This window comes from Engraulis encrasicolus, chromosome 10, assembly GCF_034702125.1.
Source record: "Engraulis encrasicolus isolate BLACKSEA-1 chromosome 10, IST_EnEncr_1.0, whole genome shotgun sequence".
Taxonomy (NCBI): domain Eukaryota; kingdom Metazoa; phylum Chordata; class Actinopteri; order Clupeiformes; family Engraulidae; genus Engraulis; species Engraulis encrasicolus.
In genome coordinates, this window is record NC_085866.1 from 6977728 (window position 1) to 7004278 (window position 26551).

General features: G+C 45.9%; 1 protein-coding gene across 1 annotated transcript in view; it reads left to right on the forward strand.

Moving 5' to 3' along the window:
- The first annotated feature begins 348 nt into the window (after positions 1-348).
- The window catches only part of LOC134456562 (collagen alpha-1(XX) chain), a 78240-nt gene continuing 52037 nt past the window's right edge, over positions 349-26551 (forward strand). Inside the window, exons 1-6 of the mRNA XM_063207961.1 lie at positions 349-828; positions 2389-2517; positions 8496-8600; positions 13241-13384; positions 19478-19633; positions 26350-26551. The exon at positions 26350-26551 is cut by the window's right edge and continues 125 nt beyond it. Of these exons, the coding sequence (XP_063064031.1) occupies positions 2421-2517; positions 8496-8600; positions 13241-13384; positions 19478-19633; positions 26350-26551 (704 nt within the window). The 5' untranslated portion in view covers positions 349-828; positions 2389-2420. The remainder of the gene's footprint in view (positions 829-2388; positions 2518-8495; positions 8601-13240; positions 13385-19477; positions 19634-26349) is intronic.

Below are 26551 nucleotides of genomic sequence, written 5' to 3' on the forward strand. Positions count from 1 at the left end.
TAGTTATAGTACACTAATTGACCAAACATTACGCATGGAAGTTTGTGAAATTTTATTCTTTAAAATGCCCGTGTCCCTTCAATAACAGGTTAATGTTAAGGAGTGATTATGGTTTGAGCCTTGAAAAAGTTTGACTTAGCCAAAAGACCACACCTACCCACACATGACTTATTGGTGTAAGTATGTGTCTGCCTCAAAATAGTCACCCCAAGGTGAGTTTGGCGCCTAAGAATTCCACTTTGTTTTATATCATTTTTTTGTGCCTGCTGGGTGCTTTGTGTAAAGGTCAGCATGAGACCGTTGCCCTGGTGAAGTCAGTGTCCCTTCACGGGGCACAGTCAGCTTGTCTCCAGTAGTTTCCAATGTTTGAACTTTGGTGTGAATGCTCACAAGTTTTTAAAATCGTACATGCACCAGACGGAAAAGATACAACCAAAACAAGTCAAGAATTAAAGCCATAATGGTATTAAATTAATCGTTTTGGTTTTTCCAACAAACGTTAAGGGGATACTACAAAAGGCATGTCGCGCGCTCGGGCGTGTGCTTTGTCTTTCGGAGACAAGTCACAACAGTCCACGGAGTGAAGAATCATTTCCCAGGAGAATATATACCCTTCCAGCAGTTCCTCCGCCCATGTTCTTGTTGGAAGCCCAGAAGACCCGTATCATATTTCACACCTAGTTCCTCCAGAGACACTAGACAGCAGTTGATAAGGATTCAACGGACATAGTAAGGTTAGAACAGCTGTTGACACCCACGTCTTTGGAATGCTCCCCACTTGGCCCGCGCCATTGGAATAACCTGGACAAGGAGACGCACGGCCCTCAGGTAAAAAAAAACCCCACTCTGCATATGCTAGCATTTTGATTCTTGGTTAAGCAACAGCTGTATCAATTATTCAACTGTGTGACTTAACCTCTGCTGTGGTGGAGCGTCCGTTGAGTTTTCATTGAGGGAGTCAATGATGCATATGGTTATGGCATGAAAGTGGCACGAAAGTGTGCGCGTAACATTTTAACATCTTGTGGCATAATACTTACATAATTAAAGTAACATTTGAAATCACGGAGGCATGTCAAGATGTTTATCTTCAGTTTTGCCAACTTGTGCTGTATTCATCTGGCCACACGATCGGTTTTGCGCTCAACAAAATGTGCCCAAAACTCACATATTTCAACGTTACTGAATAAATACGCACAGGATTCATGCTTTTGACTAACACAACTTAAAAATATATTGTTGATGCCTTTGGTCATGTCTCATAGTGTCAGAATAACTTGAGCGTGAATGATTACCACAGTGCTAAGATGTAAGAATGTCTTCACCACAACTCCTGTCGGCTCTTTTACTCACCCTCACATTCAGACATAAAACAGCTGCAAGGCGTCGTTTGTCTTGTAATTAGCTGTATCTTTCCTAATGACAACCGTTCGCTCTGGAGGCTCTTGGAAGCTCGTTGACCCTCAGCAAATGCATGTTCAGTGGGGACAAATTACGCGTCCTTGCTGTAATTACATTTCAGTGGCAACATTAAACTCCCACCTGTGCTTCAGACCATCTCCACCCACCCACAGTCGTCAGGTTCCCTTGGGAAAACAGGTAGTTCTAGTCTCCAGGGGTTTCCTGTCGGAGGAATGGCATGGGATGCTGGTTCTGGGTGGAGAAACACGGACACGGTGCTCTTTGCTAATGTTGGGTGGCTGTTGATTTTGGACGGCACTGTCGGGGCTATCTACCTGGCAACTGGACCCCCCTGAGTGACAGTGAGTGGGAGAGTGCATTCTCTGCGTTCCTGTGGTGGTCTCCAGAGAGATTATAGGTGTCTCCCTGCCTGTCATTCATTTATTCTTCAGTAACAACAATCAGGGATGCAGCTTTTGCTGGGCCCAGGACAAAATACTCTGAAAAGGTCCCTCACTCAATACATATAATGTAATGAGGACCCATTTCTGGGGCCCCTTTCTCCACGGGCCTGGAACAACTGACCCTTCTGTCACCCCCTGTCGGCATCCCTGACAGCTTACCTTGGTCTGAGTGATGCTTCAAACTTTTTGCCAGGGGTAACTGCGGATTAAGACATGAGTCGATGAAACTGCTGTGAAGTTTTTAACAATGTCTGCAAAATACAAGCTGTCAAGCTTTGATCCCTTAGATGCGTTGACATATTTAAGTCGTTTTTGTATAGAGGCCTAATGTTGTACAAATACATGCTTGCTTAGAGGTAGCCTATTTTTTAAAAGAGTAAGCAATTCTTGCCCAAAATACATACCTCAAATTCTCCACAAGGGCAAATGATCCCAAAGCTGTACCGTTGGCTTTTGGGTGTTCTTAAGATGACAGTTGATTTGAATTCATGCCTGAGAAGATAACCCCTTTGCTCCTCCGCAGGATTAGATGACCTCCTGTCCAGCAGTGTTACCATGGTCAGGCATCCATCATCTGCATCGCCATGGCGACCTCTGCCCCTCCTTGAAACAGTTCTGCTGCTGCTCGTCATAACAGGGGTTCACTCACAAGGTATGAACACACTGTCAATTACATTACATTACATTACATTGCATTAGGTCTGCATTATATTACATTACATGACATGACTCTGCTTAGCAACTGCACTTGTTCAGTGTATTTCCTGTGCTCTTTTTATCTGCTAGTGTTGTTGACAATGATTATGTCCTCGATTGTAAGTCGCTTTGGTTAAAAGTGTCTCCCAAAGGCAATATAATGTAATTAGGCCTACATTACATTACATTACACTTATTCACTTAGCTCATGCCTGTCTGAAGCGACTTACAGTTATTTAGGTAGGCCTTCAGGGTATTGGTCAGTCCTTGGAACAATGTGTGGTTAGGTGCTTTGTTCAAGGACACTTCCTCAGCCGTGGTTGACTATGACTACTAACTACACACATTCTAACTAATGGTCAAAGTGAGATCTGACACTTTAACCCTCTGATCCCCAGTCCATCTCCCTAACCACTAGGCATGTGCAGCTCTCAGTGACCATGTCATTCATTACCTGTATATTGCACAGCACCCTGCTGTGTGCTGGTTTTACAGTGTAAAATAGAGCCCCTCTAGACCAGCGGTTCTCAAACTTTTTCAGACCAAGGACCACTTTGTCCCCTCAAAAATGTTCAGGGACCACATGTCAACTGAATTGACTGTTGACGGGTGCTAATTTAGATGCAGATCACTTACTTTTTATTCACATTTACAAGTCTGTCTTATTGTGGTGAAAATGACACTTCAGCTTTGTTTAGCTTTGTAATAATGTTACAAATACAGTCTACTGCTAGCTGGTCTTGGAAAAGTAGAAATCCCCTCACGGACCACATGAGCTCTGTTGCGGACCACTAGTGGTCCCCGGACCACACTTTGAGAATCACTGCTCTAGACCTAGCGTGGTTCTAGTGGTAGGGCACTGGGCTACTATGCTGGCGACCCGGTTTCGATTCTGATCCGGGTCATATGCGATCCTTCCCCATCTCTTTCCTCCCACTCGTTTCCTGTCTCTCTCACATTGTACTATCATACTACTATATTTATTTACATATAAAATCATAAAAAAAATACATATAAAAAATAGAGCCCCTTTATTGCCGTTTTTCCACTGCCGGTTTTCTGGTCGGACTACAGCTCAACATAGTGCGACTTAGCCGCTATTTTTTGCTTCACAATTGAGCTGTGTTGTGCCCAATCAAAAGCAAAAAGTAGTGGCGGGGTTTCGTTGTGTCGGGCTGTAAGCCTACCAGAAAACCGGTTGTGGAAAAGAGGCATATGATATATAGGGAGACTACTTATTCACTGATAGATATGGGCATGTTAACATTTCAGATGGGTATTGCCTTAGTAGTCAAAAACATAAACACATTACGTGTATACATACCGGTACTTCATTACATTACACTTAGCTGACGCTTTTTTATCCAAAGCGCTTATTTGAAGTACAGGGTATTGGTTACAGTCCCTGGAGCAGTGTGGGGTTATGTGTCTTGCTCAAGGGCACCTCAGCCATGGAGTGTGGTGGGGAGTGGTAAGGATGAGATTCGAACCTGCAATCCTTTGATCTAAAGCCCATCTCCTTAACCACTAAGCCACAGCTGCCTGGTACTTGGTACCACTGGTACTTGGTGCCAGGTTTATAAATGTACTTTTTTCATCACTAGCTAAATTTGACCAGTAGATGTTAATTGTACTAGCCAAACACACACTCACCATCAGTCACAGTGGCTAGTAAGCTTTCTTTTCTACCAGCCAAACTGAATTTTCTCCAGCATTTGGCGGGTTGGCTGGTGTTAATTAAACTTTAGAGCCTTGCTTGGTGCACTGAACATCTGCTTGGGTTTGTTTGTTTACGTAATGGTAGCACATCACCTTTTTGATCATGGGCTGTTTGTTTATGGCCTTCATCCCCCTTTTCTTCCATGGTCTCTTTCCACACTACACTGTCTACACACACACACACACACACACACACACACACACACACACACACACACACACACACACACACACACACACACACACACACACACACACACACACACACACACACACGCGCGTGCGCGTTTTGGCACAATGTTTTTATAAGTCATGGAATGCATCATGCATTGCAGACACACACTCCTGGTGCATCTCTTCTCTTAATGGGGCTGTTATCTTTGAACACCTGCCAAGGGAAATGCAAACAGAGCAAGCAGAGCAGCAAATCACAAGAAGGCATGCTGCTCTCTCTTTCTCTCTCTCCTTCTCTGTCTCTCTCTCTCTCTCTCTCTCTCTCTCTCTCTCTCTCTCTCTCTCTCTCTCTCTCTCTCTCTCTCTCTCTCTCTCTCTCTCTCTCTCTCTCTCTCTCTCTCTCTCTCTCTCTCTCACACACACACACACACACACACACATACACGGAAAACAAAGACAGCACACCTATTAAGTTTATGTCAATCTTGCATGATGGAATGGTCTCCATTGTGCTACCCTTTTACTGGCAAGCCTGCGTATCAACTTGTGACCCTCTTGACACAGTGTGACATGGGTGTGTTAGGGTACACTAAATTAGCATACCAAACTTATGACATGTCTATTACTACAACACCCTGTCCAGTCCCCTGTGTGTGTGTGTGTGTGTGTGTGTGTGTGTGTGTGTGTGTGTGTGTGTGTGTGTGTGTGTGTGTGTGTGTGTGTGTGTGTGTGTGTGTGTGTGTGTGTGTGTGTGTGTGTTTGGCAAAAGCCAGAAATGTGAAAAAGGTCTCTGATCGTCTGCCATTGCTCCAGAGGAGCTTAAATATTGCCATGGACACATCTTTAACCCTTTAAACCACACGCGTGCACACACACACACATAAACACACACACACATAAACACACACACACACACATAAACACACACACACACGCCCACACGCCCACGCCCACCTCCTCCCCTCACCCCCCCCCATCATCCTCACAGTCTTGCAGTCTAAATGAAGACTTGGACTTGAAAGACTGCACTTGAGTCCAAGACAAAGATGCCTTCACTCTCCACTGACAGTCAACATCCTGCTCCATCTCTCTATCCCCCTCTGCCTGTTTTAACCCCCAGCCCCACCCCACCCCATCCCACCCCACCCCACCCCACCCCACTCTACTCCACCCCACTCCCCCAGGGCTGGACGGGCCATCTGGCACAGCGGGCATTTCCCGGTGGGCCCCGCACCCTTGTGGGACCCTATTTTCAGAAATGTAAAAAAAAAAAAAAAAAAGTTTTTTGTTTTTCATATTTCTGAAAATAGAGGCCCACAAGGTTGCGGGGCTCACCGGTGAGTCAGTTCTGTGCTGCTGATTATGAGGGGTCCCTTTTCATCTAAAAGTGCCCAGGCCCTATTTCTCCCCCCAGACCAGTCCTGTCCTCCCCACCCCACTCCACTCCACTCTACTCCACTTCACCCATCCCTTCTGTTCTGTTCAGCCCAGTGCACCCCGTGATGTCAGGGCACAGGCGGTGTCTTAAATCTAGCCTCGCACCCCTCCTGTCTCCATAACCCCTCACAACCCCAAGTGGGGCCACCCCTCTCTCTCTCCCACGTCTGGCAGGCGGGGGGCCCCCCTTTTCCAAAAAACGGATGTCCTGTGCCCATGCTGCCCGTCCGCCCGTGCCCCCTCCACCCCCGGCCCTTCACTCCTGCAAGGGGGTTGGGGTTGTTGGGGTGGGGGACAACATAAGGCGCCGCTTTGAGCCGCGCGCGACAGCTGGAGCAGGGAGGAGGCAGTGGGACAGAGGACGGCATGAAAAGGGAGATTGTTGGGGAATGCCGTGTGGAAATTATGCAGATCGGAGCCCAGACAAGGGACGGGTTGAGACAGAGAGAGAGAGGGACAGAGAGAATGAGAAGAGAGGGTTTGGCGAGGGGGAGGAGAGGTGCACTGCAAAACCAGAAGCTTGAGACGTTTTACAGCTTCTGGAAGGAAGAGGGGTAGGGGTGGGAAGAGGGGTAAGGGTGGTGGGGTCAGGGTGGTGGGTAGTGGGTGGTGGGGTAGGGGTGGTGGGGTAGGGGTGGGAAGAGGGGTAGGGGTGGTGGGGTCAGGGTGGTGGGTAGTGGGTGTGTGGTGGTGGTGGTGGTGGTGTAGCAGGGCCGGCGTAGGCTGTCTCGGAGATATTCTTGGAGGATGGCTTTGATCTTCAAGACAAGCCTGCTGCTGCCCTCTCTCTCTCTCTCTTTCTCTCTCTGTCTCTCTCTCCCTCTCTCTCTCTCTCTCTCTCTGTCTCTCTCTCTCTGTCTCTCTCTCTGTCTCTCCCTCTCTCTCTCTCTCTCTCTCTCTCTCCCTCCCGCTCTCTCTCTCTCTCTCCCTCCCGCTCTCTCTCTCTCTCTCTCTCTCTCTCTTTCTCTCTCTCTGTCTGTCTCTCTCTGTCTCTCTCCCTCTCTCTCTCTCTCTCTCTCTCTCTCTCTCTCCCTCTCACCCGCTCTCCCTCTCTCTCTCTCTCTCTCTCTTTCTCTCTCTCTGTCTGTCTCTCTCTGTCTCTCTCCCTCTCTCTCTCTCTCTCTCTCTCTCTCTCTCTCTCCCTCTCACCCGCTCTCCCTCTCTCTCTCTCTCTCTCTCTCTCTCTCTCTCTCTCCAACCCCTCCGCTTGGCCCCATCGCACTGCTACAGAGCCCTGACCCTGCTGTCCACAGATGTCTATCCCTGTTTATTATCATCTAACCATAGATGTCCCAGAGAGTCTGACCACGCAATTCATTCAGTCTTTCAGTCTTTCATTCATTCATCAATTCATTCATTCATTCATTCATTCATTCATTCATTCATTCATTCATTCATTCATTCATTCAGTCTTTCATTCATTCATCCTTCATTCATTCATTTATTCATTCATGCCGTCTGACCTCTTAATTTGCGGGCCAAGTTCAACTCTTTGTTACTCTATCTTGACAATCTTCTTTTTGGCGATTTTACCGTAATCACAATTGTAGTTAGTCAATTACCACAAATTATCAAGAGAGAGAGAGAGAGAAAGCCCAACTGGGAAACTCCATCTCCCCATTGTCATTGTGACACAGCAATCCACAGCACACAAGTGAACTCTGCACACTGCGCACAGCGAAATTGCATGTATGCCTCACCCGTGCAAGGGGGCAGAAAAGAGAATGTTATGTCCAGACTTGTGCATAATCCAATGTGGTGCCATCAAGCCTAGTTTATTTGGCTGACTCACTTTGCTTCACTCTCTTGGTGTGATGTCACCGTGTTTCTCACCATGGTAATACTGAGTATAAACAAATCTTTAGTGCTGGACTCCTAACAGCTGTGATAGGGCTGGGCAATATGGAAAAAAAACAATGTCACGATATGGATTACTTTATATCACGATAACAATATATCACGATATAGCACAATTACATACCTTTTCAGTTATTCTCTTTATTTGCTCTTTATTTTTTCATGTCGCAAAGTAACCTTTCTTTAAAATGGATCCTTTAATTCTTATTTTTACAGTTACATTAACTTATAGTGTGTATTGTGACAACATGAAATGTAATTAAATGATATTCAATTGTATACAATTGATAAAATTACTATCACGATATAAACGATATAGGTCACGATAGACACTTTTATATCGTGATAACGATATATATCGTCATATTGCCCAGCCCTAAGCTGTGATATGTTGGCAGGGTGCATCTAGCTGCCACAAGTCCATCAGCAAACGTAATCGCAAAGATACACTCAATTCAGGTCAGGTGTACTCTTGTAGACATACATACCTACATGTCTAGACACTGACACACAAAAAATCCCTCTTGCTCTCTCTTTTTGTCAGTGTCTGTATTTCTGCCTCTCTCTTATGTACATGTACACAAACTCAGAAGTACGGTATGCATACCACTGTAATACATTGACGTGTGTGTGTGTGTGTGTGTGTGTGTGTGTGTGTGTGTGTGTGTGTGTGTGTGTGTGTGTGTGTGTGTGTGTGTGTGTGTGTGTGTGTGTGTGTGTGTGTGTGTGTGTGTGTGTGTGTCTCAGGCCGGCTGAAGCTAACAGTGCTCTCCGAAGATCGTCTGCAGATGAAATGGAAAGAGGCAGACGGACCGGTCCAGGGCTACAAGGTCCGTGTGCGTCCCATTTCAGGTAAGGACTCATTTTGACAAAGTTTTTTGTGAGAGCCCGCACACCTCGAAGGTTTGTTTTTTAGCAGATGCAGCTTTTCAAGGTACTTCAGTCTTCAGTTCACACAGGGAAGAGCGCGACACTGCTTCTTCACAGTTCACCACTTTTTTTCTTTTTTCTTTGGTGCTGACGTTTCGGCACTAGGCCTTCATCAGAGTAACCATACCACAAGTGAATGGTTACTCTGTGGTACGGTTACTCTGATGAAGGCCTAGTGCCGAAACGTCAGCACCAAAGAAAAAAGAAAAAAAGTGGTGAACTGTGAAGAGGCAGTGTCGCGCTCTTCCCTGTGTGAACTGAAGGTAAGCTAGACTCACCACCAAGGGCCTGCTGTGGCCTAACGGTAGTGCACTGAGTTACTATGCCGGCGGCGACCCGGGTTCGATTCCGACCCTGGTCATTTGCCGATACTCCCTGAACTCTCTCTCCCACTCGCGTCCCGTCACTTTCTCCAACTGTCCTTTGAAATAAGGGCAAAAAAAACCAACCTACCAATCTGCCCACCCCTCGCGGCTCCCCAGGGGTCCCTGGCCCCCACTTTGAAAACCCCTGAGCTAGACTCAACAAACACCTCACTGCTCTTCCCCCGCAAAGCCCCCTGGGGGCCTTCAGCAAGTGCAAAACAGCAGGCTGCCGGGCCGCACAATTTCCCACACAATGGAAAAATATTGACCACCGATTAGCCTTTACACCTGGTTTTTGTGGGTCAGTTGGTGATTGACAGCTCAGCGTTTTAAAAAGTCAACACCTTCGCGATCAGGCAGCTATGGGAGCGGGTCAGAAGGTCGCGCAGTGGAATGTTTATGACCCAGCAGATGGAATGACTAGTTAGACAGACTCCTCTCTGGTAACATCTTTCACCCTGTAATAACGCCTGAACCGTTTTTAGACCTTTTAGGCCTTTTTAGAGCTTTTTTCAGAGCCTTATTGATGACCTTTTTCAAGTACAAGTCTTGAAAGCTCCACACTGCACTCAAAACCTTCCAGTAGCTGCATGTGTTACTCAGCTCCTGTCCGCCTTGTTCATACAGCACTTCATCCATCACCTTCACCTCCACCTCCACCCTCCTCCTCCATCTACTCACGCAGCGTCCACCCAAGCACCACCCCCCCCCACCACCTGCCTTCCCTACACACCTGGCCAGTGGAGAGATGTGGATCGGCCTTGAACCCTCCTGAGTCTCCAGTGTTTTTTTTACTGGCTTTATTTAAGATGTTGGGTCAAGGTTTCTTGGAGGTACTCCCATAATGCATGCTGTTCGACCAGTGGAACGTTGAAATAGTAATTGAAAAGACTTTAGTACCATGACATTACAGGCCCATTAGTAATACATTACGACTTAGTCATTGTCATTCTGGTAACAAAAAATATATAACAGGGGCCATATCTTAACAGGTTAATGAGACATAGATCAATAAAATAACCTCTTAAGACAGAGCCTCTGGTATAAACGTACTGTCACCAAAACAGGAATGAGCAAATATTTATCTGATTCTTGAGGCTCTTGGTAAAGCCATAGCAATGTTGATATGATGTAAATTGACTCTTTTTAGCAATGTGAGAGTGCACAAAGAGGCCAACAACTATCAAATCATGTTTTAAGTCACTTACTTTTTAAATCTACGTATATACATACTGTTTGGGCTCCCACTTTTCATGAGTAGAAAGTGCCCCTCCTCCAAATCCTTGCCCTGTGTTTCGGCCCCCAATTCCTCTGCCGGAGGGCTGCATGACTGTGGTATCATCCCATCACCCAAAGAGAAAAAAAAGCCTCTTGAACACCTGAGATGACTGTAGGTCGGTGGTGTGAAAGATACAGAATTCCAGGTGTAGCAGGCGGCGCTGAAGAATCCGGTTGCAGGGCTATTTTTTTTTCTTTTCTTCTAAAGCTGATATTTCCTGCCTTTTCATCCGTAGCCACTTACCAGACACCGTCCCGCCACTGGGATGTTGTAGTAGCCACTGAAAAAAATGTAACTACCATAGTACTACACCACTATGACTGTGCACAGGGCCTCTAGTAACACATTAGGACTTGGTCATTGCCATAGTGGAAACAGCTCATTTATAACAGGTGTAGTCTCTTAAGGGGTTAACAATCAAATGCACCTTACCTTCCAAATGATTGAGAAGAAGGTCATTTAAAGTTGACGACATTAATGAAATCATCTGTCAATCCCATACGATGGGGGTTGCGCTGCTGATTCCTTTGCCCCCCTGAGCCAATTATTTTTTCCCCTCCCCTCTGAACTGTTCAATCTGTCATATTTTAAATCCTAGCCACGGGAGGTAATCAACATGTCACCACGCTGTAATAATGGAATTAATGTTATGGCAGCCCACTGCCGTAACGCATGATCGCCAGCAGTCATATTCTTATCATAGTCAACCTGTTTTCTGTACTGTGCTGAAAAAGGGTAGATGATACTGTAGGAGATGAGGAGGAAAAAGTCTCCGGTGTGTTATGCCGATGCGTGCATTCTTTTCGCATGGTGTCAGGAGTCTGTCGTCAGGAGAGGAGAGGAGAGGAGAGGGGATGAGGAGAGGAGAGGAGAGGGGGATGAGGAGAGGAGAGGAGAGGAGAAGAGAAGAGAGGGGGATGAGGAGAAGAGGAGAGGGGGGTGAAGAGAGGAGAGGAGAGGAGAGGAGAGGGGGATGAGGAGAGGAGAGGAGAGGAGAAGAGAAGAGAGGGGGATGAGGAGAAGAGGAGAGGGGGGTGAAGAGAGTAGGGCTGTAGAGTGTTACCGACTAACAATAATGTAGAGGGGGGGAGCTAGATGGGCATTCAGCCAGCCCACCTTGCATCCCCCCACCCTTACGCCAGCACACCTTGCTCTCTCTGTCATCTCTTTTTACCAATCTTACTATTATCCTTACCTGGCCCTGCCCTCTTCCTGCCTTGCACCCCCAACCCCCCCTCTTTCTGTCACTCTATCTTGCTCTCTGTTTCTCTCTCTATCTTCTCTTCTCTCTCTCTCTGCTTATTTCTCTTCCTCGTTCTTTCCTACCTTCTTTTTTTTCTTCTGTTTGCTGCATAACATTGTCTGCCCTCTTATCTCTTATCTCCTTGCCTTCATCTCTCTCTCTCTCTCTCTCTCTCTCTCTCTCTCTCTCTCTCTCTCTCTCTCTCTCTCTCTCTCTCTCTCTCTCTCTCTCTCTCTCTCTCTCTCTCTCCCCCTTCTCTCTCTCTCTCTCTCTCTCACTCACTTGATCTCTTTCTCTCTCTGTTTCTGTCATTCTTTTTTGTTACTTAGTCCAGACAGGCCCTGAAGGACTGTTGGGAAACTGCAAACACAGGCCAGCTCTTCCCTGCAGGTCTGATGTGAGGTGGGGTGTGGGAGATAGATAAGAAAGGGGGAGGGGGCATGGACGAACAGAGCGGAGCAGGAGGAGAGACATAACTTGTGGTTTGATGGAATGATTTGGGAGAAGAAGGAAATACTGTGTGCAGTAACTACGCCAACAAAAGGCCTTCAAAGTGTTGGCAGTAGGATGGAAATTTTAGTAACTGCAAACTTGACAAAGCAATATCTCTAAAACAGAACACATTTAGACCACACGTCTTTGTCACAAGATAAAGGAGGTGTAATGAAGACCATTTTCAGTCTAAACTTAATTTCGACAAAATATGTAGCTACTGCACTTTGCCTTGATAGGGCAGAATAGCACGGAGCAGGAGAATGGAAACTCATGAGGGGCGGGGTCACGGTAGTTAGGTGCTTTTGATACGTTTTTTCCCCCTCTCAGTCAGCCGGTGTTTTGGCTGGGAGGTGGAAAGAAAAAAAAATGGTGTTGGAAATTATGTGTGTGTACTTGTCATGAAGCAGAAGCATGTGAAAAGGTTGTCTAGATAGGACTGGCGTCAAATACTGATACTGCAGTCTAACCCGTCGATGCCTAAAGCACCTGCAAAAAATTCCTGCTGAATGCCTAAGCCCTTGTTGGGAAAGTTCCCCACAGCCTATAAAAAACTGAAATATCTCAGCCTCTGATTCACATAAAACATGAAATAAGTTGCATTTAAACCCAGCAGACCCTAATCTTGCATTAAAATGTGTTCCTTCAGCAGTAACATACCCACATTTTTGTTAAAAAGCTAAAATCTCAAGAGCTAGAATGCAGTGTATATGTTGCTCCAGGCACTAAAGGTCAAACAACATATACGAGTCATCAGGCTAAAATGGGTTAAACACAACAAGAAAATGTTGTAAATGTTGCACAAATGTATATAATCTAAATGTAAGAAAGACTCCTTGTCAAAGTCGTTCACACAGTAGACTTTATTTTAGAGGTCTGCAAAATAGCTGTTTTAACTTGGCTTGAAATGTTTGGATGAGGTGTTGCTTTTAACAAATATCACTGTGTGTGTGTGTGTGTGTGCGTGTGCGTGCGTGTGCGTGTGTGTGTGTGTGTGTGTGTGTGTGTGTGTATGTGCGTGTGCGTGCTTGTGTGTGTGTGCGTGCGCGCATGTGTGCGTGTGTGTGTGTGTGTGCGTGTGCGTGCATACCTGCGTGTGTGTGTGTGCGCGTGCGTGCATGCCTGCGTGCGTGCATGTCTGCGTGTGTGCATGCATGCATGTGTGTGTGTACGTTCTATCCAGACGATCCTCAGCCGGAGCTGATGCTGACGACCACTAAGGGCCGTGCGACGGTGGCGGGACTGGACTCCACCCAGGAGTACCTGCTGCAGGTGCTGCTGCTCAACGGAACCTCCGAGAAGCTGGTCGCCAAGAGACGCTTCACCAGTAAGCTTCTGTTTTATCAGTCCCTCCAGGATTTTGCACTGGGATTTTGTGATTTTTGCGGTCAAAATGCCTGATTTTGTGGCGGCATTTTCTCATTTTTTGCAAAGATTTTGCGGCATTTTCTCATTTTTTGCAAAGATTTTGCATCCCTTTCTGGGTTTTTTTGGTAACTGAAAACCACAATCAGTCTAAGCAGGCTTAAGACAAAAGAGAGAGAGATTCAGAAACACACTTCCTATATAATAGAATAATAAAATATTGTCAAAAGCTGTCAGAGCGTCTTATTAGCCAGTGCGTCCAATGTGTAAAATCATGGCCGCGACACTCATAAATCTCTTTCGATATTTTAGAACGACTTCGGGGGGAAACGGGACAGCGCGTTATGAAAAAATACTTGTGGGTATAGCCTACCACTAGCCCTAATGAAGAGCGTCGCGGGGGTACAGTAGCCAGGCTGGTATGCAATCGTTTTACAATGTCACCTGTTGGAAGACGTCTCTCTCTCTCTCTCTCTCTCCCTTCTGTCTCTCTCTCTCTCTCTCTCTCTCTCTCTCTCTCTCTCTCTCTCTCTCTCTCTCTCGCGTGATTGCAAGCTGTTGCATATTATTTGCTTGATGCAAAGTTGTGATGGCATACACGCTCTCGTTGACATGGTTGTGTGCATGGTTGCATGGATTCGCAAGAAGCAATAACACAGTGAAAGCGTGGAAGGGCCGTTCACTTCCTATCTCGGTGTCCTTGACTGAAACAAGTTGCAAAACCCCACACTTCCGAAACCTTTGCGATCGGCACTACAGTGATTGTTATCAGAAGGCTTGTGCCTACGCATAGGCTACCGTAGACCCTTAAATTACAAACATTAGCGAACATAGAAAAAAAAGATCAAACAACGACCGTCGGGAAGCAGGATCATGAAAGCGACAGGGGAGAGTGGAGAAGTTCCGCAAACATGTAGCCTAGCGTAACGTAGCCTAACGTAGGATACATGTGCGACAGTACCGCCACTATTTCATGACTGCATACACTTCTTCGTCATGGATAAATGGGCAACAATACTTTTTCCACCCAGGATTGCACTGAAAAGTAGGCTACTGCTGTTAAAAAAGGGTAATGAGTGTGCAGCACCGACGCCTGCGTGTATGTGTGAGGGAGGGGAGGAGAGACGCGGAACAGCTGAGATGAAGGTCGCGACTTCCGAAATAGCAGGCAATTCTTTTTCAATGTTTCAGTGACATATTAACAAAAATGCTTCGTATTGGTTTTCGTCTCCGGTGGTATTGTAGTCACATTTTTTTATTTTTTTGAGGAAAATATAAATCAATAATCTCCACAGAATGTTGAAATTTTGCGGGGAAAATGCGGCTTTACAGGAATTACGCGGCATCGTGAAATTATGCGGAATATCATTGAATTTGCATGAATCCACGCGATCGCTGAATCGCGAAAAACTGGAGGGACTGTTTTATGCCAGGGATGGGCAACTGGTGGCCCGGGGGACCACATTTTGTGGCTTTTCTCATAGTAGAAGTGCGTGGTCATGTGGCCCTCTGATGGTGGCAATGAAAAATGTGGGCCCCTTTTTATCAAGAAAGTTCCCGGGTTCAGAAAGTAAAAGTCCTGCCACAGTTTTTGGTCCAGCCAATTCAGTGAACCAATTGGTTTTAATTGCCACATCCCTTGAACCAGGTAAAATCGCCTGTCCTAGGAGCACAGGCAGAAGGGCAGCCGTGGCCTAGTGGTTAGGGAGATGGTCTTAAAATCAGAGGGTTGTTGATTCCCACCCTTACCCCTCCCTACACACCCATCGATGGAAGTGCCTTTGAGCATAAGGCACCTAACCCCACATTGCTCCAGGGACTGTAACCAATACTCTGTAAACTAACAGTACGTGGCTTTGGACAGAAGTGTCAGTTACATGTAAGTGCAATGTAATGTAAAGAAACATCCTTGTCAGTCCAATTTTTCCACTTCTGGTTTTATGCGGCCCGCCATGAAGTAAAAGGGGTCCTTCATTTTGCAATGGCCCCTTGGAAGCTTAGTTCCTCAGTATGTGTCCCGCAAATAGAAACGTTTGCTCATCCACGCATTATGCCATAATGATTATGGGATCGCTGGAATCATGTAACCATGTGGGAGTAATCACTTGTGGAGTATTAGTAGATAAAAATATGAAATATTGTGACTGAAATATGTTGAGGAAAGTTGGTTGTATATTATGGCATAAATATTGATAGGTCTTGTGCCATCGCATGGACAAATAAAGAGGATAGAGGAATGGCACCAAGATCTGGTATGAAACATGCAAGCAAGCACGTACAAGATCCTGAGTAAATGTTTGCAATGTAACATGTCTTAAATCACATGCCTGAAAGGTCCAAGTTGTATAAGTCTGAATGAAAAAAATGGTAATCATTTGTATGTCAGGGCACATGTAGAAGCCAGGCGGGGAACATTCCAGATTTTTTTCTATAATGCTTCCATGTGAAGGGCGGGCGTGTTGTAGTCTACGTAGAACGCGGGTATATGGAGTATACCCACTTCTAAATTTCAGGGATTTCAGTATACCCACTTAAAATTGATTGATCCATTGTTTTGAATAGCACAAATACACGTATATACAGTATACCCACTTCTAAAAATCTCAAATATACAGTATACCCACCATAAAAAGTAGACTACACCACTGCTGTCACTGACTACGAGGAAGAATAAACAAAGAGGTGAGTGGCAGTGTAGCCGGCGATAAGCAGCGCAATCAGCAGCAATCAGTGGCAAAGCGGAAGACAAGAGACCAAACATGGCTCCTTATCCCGAATCAGCATTTCCCACAACATCTCTCATACTGGGGAAATCAGACAACAGTGTTTACACAGTAAATTTGCCAGTGTTCATTTTGCAGTGTTAAGGCGTATTAACACTATTGCAGTAATTCCAACACCAAATGGAGTGAGATGCCCTCCAGTGTCAGTGACAAATGAAGTTGTTAAATTGTGTGGAGTTAGAAGAACCCCACCAGCTTAACACTATAAATATAACATCAGTGTTTAACACTGATCTGGAGCAGGACCAAATAGACACTAGAACAGTGTTAATTTTAACTCTTTAATTGTTATTTTAACACTACAAAATTTACTGTGCACTATGTTGCATACTGCTACGGTTTGAGATTTCGAAGACCTATAGTACTTTATGCATATTCCCCACATCCATATAGATTTGCTTGAAAAGTTAAGAGGAAAAAATGTCTGGAATTCCCGACTTGTGTAAGCTGCCTAGACACTGTGTCAAAGAGGAGCTGAGAGATGGGATCGAGATAAGAGCTTGTGGAAAGATATCAGACACCAGTTGGAGCTTTGCCAATTAGCACTCAGGGCAATGAGTGTCTTAATAAATGCAGTATTGGTGCATTATTGTCACGTTAATGCTATCATTCAGTGTAGTGGTAGCAGCAGTACCTTAGATTTGACCCTTATTTGAACTGCTAAGATGTTTTGTGTAACAGTTTAAAGTGCCCCTTTAATTTCAAGGCGAGAACCTTATAAGCGAAAACATTTGTGATTTTGACCTTTTAAGGGAAAACATTAAGTGATATTGAAGGGGAACACTTAAGGATGTTTATGCAGCCGGCTTAATCTTGAGGAAACCTCAAATTAGACCTAATGCAAAAATCTTTATTCACCACCCAAGCTGTGACCTTTGGGATTCTAAATGTGTTGCCACCAGCAAACGAACGGTCTGACATTTTGGTCCCCTCACGACAACGTCCCTGGTCTGATCTGGTCTTGCGGCCTGCTTTTTGCAATTGTTTGCAGTAAAATGTCAGATTGTTGGCTCGGACGTGCTCATTCTTTGCCCTGTGGGCCCTGCCTTGTGTAATTAGCCCTCCCACCCCTTTAAAAAGCCAAGAAGGAGGATGCCTGTGGAATGACAAGGCTGAGGATCAGTCCGTCACTGAGTCAGGAAGAAAGGAAGGGAAACACCAGAGTGTAGTGGCTGTCTCACGGCATTACAAGAACAAAAGAATGCTATGGAATTTCTCAGCGCCTGTCAGAAATGCCCGTCAGTCCTACCAGAGAGGCACAGCAGTCATAATCTCTACTTGTCAGTCACGTAGAGGAACTGATCTGCTGTCCATATAGGCATGTTCCTTTTAGCCTATCTACTTCCTTTAACACTGGCATTTTTTATAATAGAATAATAGATTAAAAATAACACCTAGGTTATAATCCAATGGTTACACGTATGATGATGCCCATGTCTTTTGTACATTAAAAGCTGTTTGTACATCCGATTTTTACAGCATATTTCAAAACAATAGTGATATTGTTGTGACCGTGCACTGGAAGAGGTGGGCTCGGCTGTGAGTATAGTAGGTTACTGTGGCAAGTGGAGCGTGCCCAGACATGCATAGCTGTCGGCCGGGCCGGAAGAGCATCAGGGACGGGAGGGATTATTCCATTGTCCCCCCCCCCTCGCTAGGGCTGGGTGTCTAGGTGCCCGCAAGGCTCATGGAAAGTTTGTTTCTTTTTTATATCTGAGGCATATACAGTAGTACGTAGAAACCTATTTATAGAAAAGCAATTTGTAAGACTTTGATCGGATGATCTGTTCATAGTTCTGAATTCCAGGAGTTGAATTTACCGTTTTTTTTTGTGTCATTACATTGATGAGGTTGCTGTTGTTGGTTTGTTGGTCACAGCAAAATATCTTATTGTCTCTAAAAGAAAAGACATTTATGTTGCTATTTACTGTTCTATTGAAGCTACTGAGTCTTCATGCAGCTCTTGCTGCTGAGGTGGATCTCCATAATAACATAATAAAGACATGTACACGGTTATGTACTCAGTTTGACACTGAATTATGGTTAGGTATGTACATTATATTGCATGTTCTTACATGTAGATAATCAGAAGGAGGGCTTGTAAAATATTCAGGGTTATACCATAATTGAAAGTTTAAAGTTTACCATCTCTCCTCTCATGTTCTGCCTTAACCATAATTACAACTCTGAAACATATAATTTGATTTAACATTTATTTTATTTCTGGAGATTTATAACTGGTATGACGGTGAACATACTACATGATTTTGAATGTATTCAAATTTGCACGAGGCGCATAGTGATGCCATAGTTGATGGGTGAAGTTTTGTTTACTTGTAAAACACTCACATCTAGAACATTTAAAAGTGTAACTGAGATGATTCTACGTTAGTTTGTCACTCTGGGCTTGAACCCACCACAGGGGCGGAGCACTGGTATTGGGCACTGGTATAGGGGCCAGCCACCCCCCCCCCCCCCCTCTGCTCCGCCCCTGACCCACCACCAACCAGTGAATGATCAAGTTTGGGCATGGGAGGCACAGCATGATAACGCTGAGCTAATGGTCCAGACCAATACTGAATAGGCTCTTTTCCATTGTCGGTTTTCTGGTAGGCCTAAAGCTGGACACAGCGCGATTCGGCCATCACTTTATGCTTTCCGATTGGGCGCGACACAGCTCAATCGAAAAGCAAAAAGTGGCAGCCGGGCCGAATCACTCTGTAGACATACCAGAAAACCGGCAGTGGAAAAGAGGCCAATGAGGCTTCGGGCGGGAGGCTTACTAACGTCCTCCGCCAAACTCTGCTAGTTGGCATCCATTACAAAAGGACCAAACATGAAAGCTAGTAGGGATGGCGAAAATTTTTAAAAAATCGTAACCGGCTACTGAGCCTCATTAACCGGTGGTTAATCGGCTATCGAAAATTCTATAACTGCCTTTTATGATACCCTGTCCTGTCGCGCGTCTGTTTGTTTTCTGAATGTCTGTGAGCTCTGCTGCGGCAGAAGAACCACGCTCTGTACTGTGGTTGTGCTTAAGAAATTCCACCATGGGATGCTTCATGCTCACATTTATCATTTTTACTACCATACTATTGAGTTTTGATACTAATTTAATTTCACCACTCTCTTCTCATCTCCTCCTCTATGATCTTCTCTTTTTTCTGTTCTCCACTCCACTATTGTCCTTTTTTTCTCTCTTCCCCTCCCCTGCATTCTTCTCGTCTCTTTTTTCCTCATCTCCCCCTATCCTCTCGTCTCTTCGTGTGTAGTTGACGGACTGCGTGAGGATGAGTTGATCCGCAGTGGGAATCGCGAGCAGAAGAAGAAGGCTCTGCCGGCCGGCTCAGGCTCAGGGGAGCTGGATGACGTCTCAGAGGTGCTGACGGCCCTGCCCACCGTCATCTACCAGGAGCCCACCACGCTAGGTAAACACACAGTCATCTACCAGGAGCCCACCACGCTAGGTAAACACACTGTCATCTACCAGGAGCCCACCACGCTAGGTAAACACATAGTCATCTACAGGAGCCCACCACGCTAGGTAAACACACTGTCATCTACCAGGAGCCCACCACGCTAGGTAAACACACAGTCATCTATGAAGAACCCACCACGCTAGGTAAACACACAGTCATTTACCAGGAGCCCACTACCCACAGTTATCTGTCAAGAACCCACCACACTAGGACAAACTGCCCACTGTCATCTACCAGGAGCCCACCACGCTAGGTAAACACACTGTCATCTACCAGGAGCCCACTACACTAGGTAAAGCCACCGTCATCTATGAAGAGCCCACCACACTATGTAAACCCACTGTCATCTACTGTACCAGGAACCCACCACGCTAGGTAAACACACTGTCATCTACCAGGAACCCACCACCCACCACGCTAGGTAAACCCACTGTCCACCGTCATCTACCACGCTAGATAGGCCACCACACTAGGTAAAGCCACAGTCACCCTATGAAGAACCCGCCACGCTAGGTAAACCCTCAGTCACCTACCACAGGTGCATGACAACACATAAACACACAGTCATCTACCAGGAGCCCACCACGCTAGGTAAACACACTGTCATCTACCAGGAACCCACCACGCTAGGTAAACACACTGTCATCTACCAGGAACCCACCACGCTAGGTAAACACACAGTCATCTACCAGGAGCCCACCACACTAGGTAAACACACTGTCATCTATGAAGAGCCCACTACACTATGTAAACCCACTGTCATCTACTGTACCTGGAGCCCACCACGCTAGGTAAACACACTGCCCATTATCATCTACCAGGAGCCCACCACACTAGGTAAACACCCGGTCAACTGTCATCTACCAGGAACCCACTACACTAGATAGGCCACCACACTAGGTAAAGCCACAGTAATCAATGGGGAGCGTGTCTATGTTCCCACAACCCATTGGTCCCACAGCCCATTGGTCCAACATCACTAAGATTTTTAAGATTATTTTTTAGGCCTATTAGTTCTCTTAGTTTACTTGGAAGTGTGGGAGCATGGAGTTGTAGAGCATAGGGCCTATATTTGAATAATTTCTTAAAACTGGGAACATGGAGCAGCAGGAATAAGCTGGGACCATTTGGGCTGTGGGACCAATGGGCCGTGGGACCAATGGGCTGTGGGAACATAGAGCTGACCCCAATCAACAGTGAACAGCTCACTACGCTAGGTAAAGCCACAGTTATCTGTCAGATGTGCATGACAATACATAAACACACAGTCATCTACCAGGAGCCCACCACGCTAGGTAAACACACTGCCCATTATCATCTACCAGGAGCCCACCACGCTAGGTAAACACACTGCCCACCGTCATCTACCAGGAGCCCACCACGCTAGGTAAACACACTGTCATCTACCAGGAACCCACCACACTAGGTAAACACACTGCCCACTGTGTCATCTACCAGGAACCCACCACACTAGGTAAAGCCATAGTCATCTATGAAGAGCCCACTACACTATGTAAACCCACTGTCATTAGTCAGGAGCCCAATATGCTAGGTAAACCCTCAGTCACCTACCAGGAGCCCACCACGCTAGGTAAAGCCACAGTAATCCACCAGGAGCCCACTACCCACAGTTAAACACACTGCCCATTATCATCTACCAGGAGCCCACCACGCTACATAGGCCACTACACTTGGTAGGCATCCACCATGCTTGGTAGGCCTACTACTAGGTACGCCCACACCACTAAGGAGGTCTGCCATTGGTCCGACAGCCCATTAGTCTGACAGACAATAAGCCATACTCATGAACGGCGTAACGTTTTCCATGTGCGTTACGCCCATTTGTGGGGGAAAACAACCCATGCAAGTCAATTGGTGATGTTGGGGTTTAATAAACGAAAGATACAGACATGTAGACTAGCGTTGTTTACACGCAACATGCCGAGAACGTGTTGTGTTGCCGGCTGTTCAAATAATAGAGCCAAACAGCCGTGGCTGAAGCGTGGACAAGCCGATGTAGCATGTAAGTTGATGAGTCATTCGGTTTGTTTTCACCCATAAAGGGGCGTAAAGCACATTTACGAGCAAAATACCCGGATGGCCGTTCATGAGTATACTGCATTATAAAAATAATAATATAATAATAATAATTGTATTTGTATAGCACTGTGTCATAGAGCTCGAAAGTGACGTCACTTCCCCCGATTTCATGGGACCTCAACGGCGTTTTTAGCCGAAAATCGTAGCATGTAATCCAATGGCGGTATTAAAATGATATTTCGATCCCCTTCGAGTCGTGCCACGAGCTCCATATATGTTGTTTCTGATATTTTTGCTTAATTTTTCGTACGAACCCCCAAACTTTTTAGAAAGCTGTGTTTCTTCACATTTTTCATGCCGACGGCCTCGGAACAAATCATTGATACTTCGGCATGAATAATCTTTATCTAGCCTCATAAACAGCATATTTGTAGCCCAGCGCATATCATGACTGAGATCGGAAGATATTTACTCTCTACCACGTTGTTAGATGGTCAGCTTAGGTCCCGTGAAACGCGGAACTAAGGGGCGGGACTTTCGAGCTCTATACAAGGCATGTAACTCAAAGTGCTTAACAAATGGGAAAAAAAACATTGTTAGAGATAGATTTAAAAGGAGAGGTATAGAGGAGAGGCAGAAAAAGCAGGAAGGCAGAGGAAGAAGAGATAGACAGAGAATGTAGAGTCATAAGGTCAACGTAGGTTAGGACCAGGATTCTTAGATGCGTAAGGTCCATAGTGGCTGGGCCTATCATAAGTCATAGATAGTCACACAGAGATTGGGCGCTCAGGTGCGGCCCCTGGTGGCATCAGGGGTGAGGAAAAACTCCCTTTCGCTTGATTCATAGTTTGTAAGGGGAAAAAAAAGCTCAGTGAGGTCTGAGAAAAAAGACCCCCTATAGTCAGGAAGAAACCTCAGGCAGAGACCAGCGGCCACCTAGGGGAGCCCCCTGCCAGGGCTGGTTGCGAGTAGTAAGGGCGCTGCGGCAGCTGGGACACTATGACGCCTTGGCAGCTAGGAGTTGGCAAGGATGAAGAGGTGGGTCTTCAGCTGCTTCTTGAAGGAGTCGACGGAGGTGGCTGATCGGATCTCGATGGGGAGGGCGTTCCATCTCTTGGGCGCATAGCAGGCAAACGCGGCGTCGTCAATCTTCTTTTGCGGGGGGGTGGGGGTCCTTAGCTTGGCATTATCACACAGCTACTAGGGTAGGCTAGGCTACATGTGGGCACGTCTTTTCAGACAAAAACATGCCTTTGCTGACGGTTAGGGTTAGGAATTGTTTAGGTTTGGGCATAGTTCTTACTCTCTCTCTCTCTCTCTCTCTCTCTCTCTCTCTCTCTCTCTCTCTCTCTCTCTCTCTCTCTGTCACTCACTCCCTATCCCCTCTGTTTCTCTTTCTCCCTGACAGTTTCTCTCTCTCTCTCTCTCTCTCTCTCTCTCTCTCTCTCTCTCTCTCTCTCTCTCTCTCTCTCTCTCTCTCTCTCCTCCTTGCTACTGTACATTTTATTTTTCGTTTTTCCTCTTCTCCTCTCTCCTCCTTCACTCTGTCTCCATGTCTGTTATTATGTCGACATAAAAATGTGAGAAAGGAAGCAGGTGTCTACTGGGTGCCACTGAGAATGTCCTCCTCACCTAATTAGAAAACCTCAACATCACCTATACACACACACACACACACACACACACACACACACACACACACACACACACACACACACACACACACACACACACACACACACACACACACACGCAAGCACGCACACACACACACACACACACACACACACACACACACACACACACGCTGACAGATTTGCCTGTGAGACAGTGAGTCTGAAGGAATGTTCTTTGAAAGATTTATTTTAAACTCTTTTATAACTTTCTAAGGGACCCATTACCGCAGAGATACACCAGCGGCGATCTGAGCGAGTCGAGCAACGGAAGTAATTGACTTTGTATTGAGTCGAGAGACAAAAGCGATTCTGGAGACTAGAGCGATTTGCGTGACGAGCGCGACAATTTGAAGTTGAAATCTTTTCAACTTTCTATGACGCGGTTCGGCGACAAGCCGCGACAGCCAATGACTGTATAGAGGTCAGTGACCACAGCCAATGGGGATGCTTGAATGCTTTGCCTTCTGCCTGTACAGACATACTCTTGTCTCCTCAATCGCTCGTATCGCTTGCTGCTACACTCTGTCGCTTGAATCGCGTCGCCGCTGGTGTATCTCTGCGGTTAGGAGAACAATTGTCGTTTTTTTTTGGCAATATTTGGATATACGTATATTGAACTTTACAGTCTCTTACCTTGTTTTATTCTTTATCATTATAACTACATTATCATTATAACTGGATCCTCACCTACACTGAAACGCTCAGTTAGCAGTGACAATTTTCATGTCTGCCGTACTGGCAGGTAAGACAGGCCAATTATAAACATATGTAATATTTCAAGTTATTATTAGTCATAGTCTAGGTTTATTTTTAAGGCAGAATTTTAAAAGCCACAGTTTGACTCCAAGGAATGTCAAGCCTGAGGTAGGAAGTTGGGAGTAATTGAAAGAATTAGTGTAACTTCTAACAAGCAGGCACTCGCCCTGGGGGCCCAACCCAGCTCAGACAGGGGGTAAGGTGAGACGGGTTTCTCTGTTCCTCTTCCATCTCCCCACCCAGGACCGTATTGAGACACTGTGGTTCCCCCGGGCTCTACATCTCACAGGTGCCCCCTTTATGAAGAATATTTGTAAAGTTTGTGTCCTGTGGTGCCTCCTAACTGGCTGTAATTGGGTCGGTGCCCCTGGGCACTGTGCTACTTGCCCTTATGGATAATCCAGCCCTGTTCCCACTAGCTACATCCACCCACCATAGTGATAACCCCCCACTTATAACCCCCCACTGGGCTCCTCTACCACTGAGGCCCATGGGCATAGACCACATACCAGTTACCGCTGTTGAAGAGGAAATAAGGGTTTTATATTGGTGATGAGAGGAAAGCAACAACACGTATTCATAATGCAAAACCACAGTTGGCTGTTGAGATGGAAATTAGGTTTTATTTTGAAGATGAGGATAGCAACATTGATTCCTAATGCAAAGCCACAGTTACGGCTGTTGAGATGGAAATTAGGTTTTATTTTGAAGATGAGAGGATAGCAACGTTGATTCATAATGCAAAGCCACAGTTACGGCTGTTGAGGAGGAAATTAGGTTTTATTTTAAAGATGACAGGATATCGGATAACACGGATTCATAATGCAAAAATGCACGGTGACAATATTTAAAACCACAACGCTATGAAAGTTGTGAAGTTGTGACATCTGCTTGAGATGGAGAAGTCATATGCCGTGTACAGACCAGGAGCGAACGAAGCGACGGAAGTCATTATTTCTCTATGGAGGGCACGCGACCTGCGCTACCAAAGCGAATTAGCCTGGAGCGAAGCTTCTTGTGCGACCAGAGCAAATTTTGACGATTAAACTAAATCTAATCGCAGGCGAATTCGCTCTGACGCTGTTCAGCGAAAACCAATCGGAACGTTCATATCTCCGAATGTCCCAGGCTGTCAAGCCAGAGCCGTTATGTGATTAGCTGAATCAAACATGTCAATGCTGCGTCTGGAGCGAATACAGCGAATTCAAGGCGAAACTTCTTCTGCTACCCACGCTACCAGGCAGCGTAGTTCGCTCTTGGTCTGGACATGGCAATATGGTGCTTTTAATGAGCAGATAACACCTTGAAGGCCCTCAACACTCCACCTTTCATCAGACCCCCACCTCACCTCACCCCACCCCACCCCATGCTAACCTCAGATGAAATGGCTTGAGACATGTATCTATGTATATGTGGATATTTTTATAAATGGGTATTTTTTCTGCTTACACAACATGCAGAAGAACGGAAATGTCTTTGTTACATTAGAGTATTATATCAGAGAGAGTAGAGAGAGAGAGGTTCCATTGGCCCATTGTTTCCTGGTTCTATTATTGCAAGGGAGGGGGGGATCTCTCTTTAGGCAGACCTAGGCAGACCTAAGGACTGTTCTATTCAATGCTAGGAGTATTATGACACGCCCCTTTAGGCAGACCGGAACCTGGTCACGTTAGGTGCCCATAGCAACCTATTGTATTGGCATATCTCTATATACTTGAAGAATCTCTGATGATACGGTGTGTGGGAGATCATGGCTCATATGGACTTCATATGAACCAGTGAAACACATTCTATGCGTCTGCATTTTCATTATTGACACATATAAGTCCCATTTTAGGTCTGTTCTCCACCCCACATTCTCCACATAAATGTTATGTAAAATATATAATAAATAAATACATAAACATCTGTTTAGATAGCTTAAATTACATTTACATGGCCCTGCCGTGGCCAACCGGTAGGGCACTTGCCTGCCATGCGGCTGACCCGAGTTTGATTCCCGGACCTTTGTCGACCCCTCTCCGTCTCTCTTCTAATTCGCTTCCTGTCCACCTCTCATGCTGTCCTATCAAAAATAAAGTCGAAAATCTAATGTTTACATGTAAACAAAAGGCCCAAACTGATAAAAAATATGTGCACAAACTGGGTGTAGGAGATGTGATATCTAAGGGTCTTTTCTTTCCTGTGTTCCAGTTCCAACTCCAGAACCCACCACCATGACGAGTCCCGCGCTCACAGAGCCCACCCCGACCCCGACAACTGTAGAGGAGGAGGCAGTGGAGGCCGAGACCGAGGCCGAGACTGAGACTGAGGCTGAGGCTACTGTCACCACAGCAACGGTCACCGAGAAGGCACCCAAGGAGAGGAGGAAGAAGAAGAAGGACAAGGAGAAGAG